At 48.2% G+C, this 6,000-nt stretch overlaps 1 protein-coding gene across 4 annotated transcripts in view; it reads right to left on the bottom strand.

The window, feature by feature from the left end:
• The window catches only part of GOPC (golgi associated PDZ and coiled-coil motif containing), a 53,694-nt gene extending 52,361 nt beyond the window's left edge, over window positions 1–1,333 (bottom strand). Inside the window, exon 1 of one of the 4 annotated variants that reach the window (XM_027819167.3) lies at window positions 457–1,333. In XM_027819167.3, coding sequence (XP_027674968.2) covers window positions 457–936 — 480 coding nt within the window. In that variant the 5' untranslated portion in view covers window positions 937–1,333. The remainder of the gene's footprint in view (window positions 1–456) is intronic. The other 3 variants (XM_043542844.1, XM_043542843.1, XM_037894690.2) reach the window with 3 other exon arrangements.
• Between the last annotated feature and the right edge of the window lie 4,667 nt (window positions 1,334–6,000).

The following is a 6,000-nucleotide window of genomic DNA, read 5'->3' on the forward strand; positions in this document are numbered from 1 at the left end:
TTTTTACAATATACTCTTCCCCACTTCCTTCTGTAGGTAACAGTGCTTTTTTGGTTATAGATTCTTGAATGTGTTCATCTGGTTAGGTGGCTTTTTGGTTTTTGAGTTGTGAAAAGAATATTCTAAGAAAGCTACGCTGAAGTCGTGTGTTTTTGTACTAGTCCACGGATTAATTAGACTAGGAGCCCATAGCTGCCATGGGAAGCCAAGCTCCAGCTGAGGCGAGCAAGAGGTGTCCCAAGAGCAGGGAGGACTTTGAACAGCAGAACAGACACTTTGAATCCCAGTCTATCCAATGGGAGGCCAGTGCAGCAATCAGAGCACTGCGGGGAAAGTACCCCTCGGTCTGTCAAGCCCTTTTACTTCCCACCTCCCCTAACAACTCAACCCCCGGCCCCGCAGCTCCACCCCCTTCATGCCCCGTCCTTTTCACGTCCCTAACCCTTCCCCCCTCACCTCCAGCTTGTGGTTGATCTGGGACACGGTCTGCGCCTTGTGGCAGAGCTGGGCGAAGCAGGAGCTGAGGCTGGTCATTTTCTGCCGCCCCTCGTAGGTGATGTCCGCTTGGTCGGGGTCGATCTCCCCCAGCAGCAAGTCCACGTCCACGAAGGCCTTATCGAACTCCTTCTCCAGCACCTCCAGCCAGCGGAACATCGACACCCCCCCGCCCGGGGAGGAGGCGGCGGCGGCGACCCCCCCGCCACAGGCCCCGGAGCCGGAGCCGCACGAACCAGCCCCCATACCGGACATGTTGACACCCCCCCCCCCGCGGCCTGCGAGACACCCCGTGCGCGCGCGCCCCTCTCCACAACGCCCGCGCGGTACCCAACACACACCTGCGCGCGCCCGCCCCTCAACGCCCGCAGGACGCGGCGGCAGTACCCTCCTCCCTGGTGACAGTGGCTGTGAGAGGAGCGACGCGTCGCTACGGCGCATGCGCTAGGATACTGAAACAGGTTCCGAGGCGGCGCTCCGTCGGTGGACTGAGATCGTCGATTGACTTGTGCTGCCTGCCACAACTGAGACCGCATCTCAGGGAGCGTGGCCGAGCCCCACCTCAGCGATCTCAGCGCCGTTGCACCGCTCACACTGCGCAGGCGCTGCCTGCTCTGCGCGCTGTTCAGGCCGCGGTGGGAGGGGGTCGCTGCAGTTCCGGGCAGCGCTCGTCGCCCCTGACCCTTCTCCACCCCTGCGCTGCGGGCGGCCCCAGACCTTGCTCACCGCAGAGCAGCGCCGCTTGGGGGCTTCCCCGCAGCCCCAGAGTCGTTGGTGCCGGTCAGAGGCCGGGTTGGCGCTTAGACAACGGCCCGCGGGAGACCCGCACCAACCGCCTCTGCCTGGGGCCAGGCTGCCGCGGGCCTGCGTCTCTCGGAGCCTCGCGCTCGCGGGACGTCAGCGCCTGGGCGGCCGGGCTTGCTGCTGGCGCCTCCGACCCCCCCCGGCGCTGCGGCCACCAGCACCTGTTGTAGCATCTGCTGGGGGGCAGTAGCCAAGTGGCCAGTCTCATCGTGCCCCCGGCTGGGCCCGCGCAGGGAAAGTAGCCCAGAGGAGGGGGAGGGGCAGGGGCAATAGGGGTCCTAGGCTCCTTCCCCATCCCCTCCAGCGAGCGAGCCCCTCAAATGTTTGAATCCAGTCAGTCCCCACAGCTCTTCCTCCCAGCCCTGGCAACCCCAGCCGGCCCCGTCTTCCCCCTGGCCAAAACCTCCAGTTTTTTGCATATCGTGACCCCAGCCTTTCCCCCTCGACGTCCCCCAGAAAACGAGCTGGCCCAAGCTTCTCCCCTAAGTTATCCAGCTGTCCCCAGAAACCCCCACAAATCCAACTTCATCCGATGAAGTGAGCTGTAGCTCACGAAAGCTCATGCTCAAATAAATTGGTTAGTCTGTAAGGTGCCACAAGTACTCCTCTTCTTTTTGCTAATACAGACTAACGTGGCTGTTACTCTGAAACCTTCCCTCAGATACTCCTCCCATTGCTCCCCCCATCTCTACTCTGCCAGTTCCCAGACACCACCATCTTCCACACAAACCCATCTTCCTCCCCACACAGCACCCCACCACCTTCCCTGGTGCCCTTCACCATACAGCCACCTGTCACAGCTGACAAATTTTGTGCAGTTCCATGTCCTGCCCCTACCACTGTTTGAGGGAGAGTACGTTGACTTTAAGATGAAGCCAGGGCTATGGTCGTACACAAATTACTTGTAAATGTGCAATTTACTTAATGAGCCATACCACATATTTGTAAGTTGCATAAAATGTCACACCTGAACACAACACTTGCCAGTTATGCCTTTTCTGTGCCTCAGTTTCCACATCTGTAAAATACTCTGATTAATAATTACCTCATAGGAGGAATTAATGTTTGTAAAGTATTTTGAGATCCTTGGATAAATGCTGCTGAAGAAGAGCAAATGCTTAGTATTATAATGTTGTTATTGTTGTCTGGTTATTACCAATTGTCAACAACCAGCCAATTCAAAGACCTAATTCTGCAATCCATATTCAGGCAAAACTTGACTTCAATAGGGAGGTTTTTTTTGCTGAGTGCAGACTCCACAATCAGGTTCCTGAGCTAAAGGGAGAATTTTGGTTTTGGAAGGACTGAAGATCCGGTCTCAGATGAGGACTTTGATATTCAAGTGCTGCCATCTGTTGGTGGCCAAAACTAAAGGCATGTATTGCAACTATTTTCAGAACTGAGATTTAAGATATAGTCAGTCTCTGAACTGTAATTAAAGTAAATCCAGTGCGCGGGGGCAGGGAAAGGGGGCAATTATTCCATTGATTCAAAAATTGATACCTTTCCCCCCTTGCTAATGTAATGGTGAGACTTCCCACTGTTGACCTTTTTGTAAACAACTGGACAATAATTTAAAAGAAATAACTGACTTCTGGTGCACCCTAGCCAAACACAGATCTCTGCAGAGAAAATTGACTTATCATTGCATTTGATTCTTGTGCTACTTCCCATTTTTAGAATTCCTCCAAATCTTGCTTTTTTTTTTTCCAGAATGAGACGTGTATTGGTGAGAAATTTGATTTTGAAAAAGTACTGTATTTACTGTGAATCTTCATCCATAAATAAACTTGAGTACATGATCTGAGGGGAAATGCCTGAGATGCCCAGTTAGATCTGTTTTTTACTAATAGAACATGTTTTAAAGGGGAGAATGCTTCTCTTTTCTCTCCCAGACAGGTTTGATTAAGACCACAATTCTGTCTTAATCCCAACAATCAAGGATGAAAATAATCATTAGATTCTCCAATGAGTGAGCATTATGGTGTAGTGGAAATTCCACTCTGAGTCAAAGCTTTCCTACTGTAAATTGCATTCATAAGAGCACCTTGCCATGGTAAGCCAAAGTCTATTCTAGTTCCGCTAAACTGTTCACACTTCAGAATCTGAGTTATTCACTTGAATAATTGTTAGATTAATTAATTTTGACATTTTCTCTTCTAACAGCAGAGAGAGGATGACTATATAGAGAATATGAAGCATAGTTGTAGCCGTGTCAGTCCCAGGATATTAGAGAGACAAGGTGGGTGAGGTAATATCTTTTATGGGATCTTTTATTTGTTAGTGAGAGAGAGAAGCTTTCGAGCTATACAGAGACCTGAAGAAGAGCTCTGTGTATCTTGGAAGCTTGGCTCTCTCACAAACATAAGTTCATTCAGTAAAAGATATTACCTCACCCACCTTGTATCTTTAAATAGAGAATACATGCTTTACTGCTGTCTATAACCCTAGCAGGTGAATGCTAGGTTGTTCCTGCCTCCCACTCTGCTTCCTAGATTCCAGGACACTCGAGTGGTTAAATGACATATTGGCTCAGCACTTGCACTGTTTTGGGGATGTGTATTGAAAAATCCACAGAAGAAATGTGGGGAAAAGCTCCAAGTGTATTTTTCTGAAATTTCACAAGAGTGTATAAACTCCACACCAGGCTAGAACAGGCAGAGTTTACTGGTTTGGCCTTCAGACAGATACCGCACGTGGCTCCACCCTGCAAAACCTGCCAGAAACTTCAAATCTGGAGGAAGGGCTGTCTAGCTAAAAGAAATAATCTGGAGGGTGACAGAAAATAAAAGGGGGTAAATAGGCCTCACAAAGTTGGCCACACTTGCGAAAGCAGAGATCTTTTTCTTTTTTTAAGTTTAGATGAAACTGGGCCCAGTGAACCTAGGAATTCCTGCCTAGGAGGAAGGAAGGAAGGAAAAAGGCTATTTTTCACAACTCATCCATTTGATAAATTGAACAAATGGCCAGTCTTCTGTGAGAGAAGGAAAAGCCCAAAGGCTACCTGGCTGCAGTTGGTGCTCTCCCACCCCAGCTCTCCACACACACTCTAACTGGAGTTTACAAACTATTTGGAAATCTCATGAAGGAGAGACTCTTCATACCTCACTGAGGGAAAGACAAGATAGAGGAAAGAGCTAATGAGATCATTTTTGGTTTCTCTGAACGTGACTCTAGTCCAGCCTGCCTGGGAGTGTATATCGGGAGAGGGAGTGTGGCGTTTTTTGATAACTGTATTTGGAATATTATTCTGATCAAAGAGTTGCTTTTCTTATCTGTGCTCTGTGATGTATCTTCTGTTTGCCTTGTGATGGGGACACTTGGTTTTATCCTTCCATATGACTCCCAGGCGGTGAAGAGCTCTGTGTAAGTCCAAAAGCTAGTCTCTCTCAATACCAGAACACACCTTATCTCTTTAGTTCTTTCTTTAGTTATTGTTCAGGGGTTGCACTGAGCATAGGGAATTGGTGTTTCTCACCCATCTTATTCTCCTCTGTTAAAGTCTTCAGTCTTCTGAGTGTCCTTGTTGCTTGCAGCATAGGTGGGGACAGGAGAAAGGCCCAGCATGTGGCCACTGTGTTCTGTTTTATACCCTTAGTCCATGTGCTTCGAGAACACAAGTCCAGGCATATCTGGTGGGCATTGCTGAGTCCCCAAGCAAGGCTGAGCAATTCCCCTGGTGTGGCCTTATGCAGGTGAATCATTGCATTGTAGCTCCCTTGCTGGACAATGGCTGGTGATTACTATTCAGCACCCCCCCTGGGTGTTGGTTACCTCCCTTGTCATTGTCTCTGGAGAGCTAGTGTCTGAGTACTTCCCAAACCCACAGCATATTTTCGTGGCAACCATACAACACGTTGTCATAACTTCATATACACTAATGATATACATATTTAGATAGAACAGTGACATTCAGCCAATCATAACCTTTTCCCTGATACCTCACATGGCACACTTTATATTCAATATTACAGTTATATACAAATGAGGAATATGGGGGTTACAAGACACTCCCCCAAGGTATAATATGTCACAATCTGCTCAATGTGCAATGTCAGTCAAAAAAGCTAACAGAATGTTAGGAACCATTAGGAAAGGGATAGCTAATAGGACAAAAATATCATAATGCCACTATATGCATTCATGGTACGCACACAACTTGAATACGGAGTGCAGTTCTGGTTGCCGCATCTCAGAAAAGATACTGGAATTGGAAAAGTCACCAAGAGAGCAAAAAAAACATCATTAAGGGTATGGAACAATTTCTGTATGAGGAGAAATTAAAAAGACAGACTGTTCAGCTTTAAAAAGAGATGACTAAGGGGCTAGGGGTATGATAGAGGTCTATAAAGTTATGAATGGTGTGGTGAATGTGAATAAGGAAGTCTTACGTACCCCTTCAATTAACGCAAGAACCAGGGGTCACCCATAATAGGCAGCAAAACACACATAAGGCAATATTTCTTCACACAACACACATCAACCTGTGGAGTTTATTGCAAGGGAATGCTGTGAAGGATAAAAGTGGGTTAAAAAAAGAACTGGACATGTTCATGGAGGGTAGGTACATAAATGGTTATTAGCCAAGATGGTCATAAACACAACCTCATTGTCTGGATGTCCCTAAACCTCTAACTGCCAGAAGCTGGGACTGGATGATGGGATGGATCACTCAGTAATTACCCTGTTCGGTTCATTCTC

Source organism: Chelonia mydas, chromosome 3 (genome assembly GCF_015237465.2).
Source record: "Chelonia mydas isolate rCheMyd1 chromosome 3, rCheMyd1.pri.v2, whole genome shotgun sequence".
Lineage (NCBI taxonomy): Eukaryota > Metazoa > Chordata > Testudines > Cheloniidae > Chelonia > Chelonia mydas.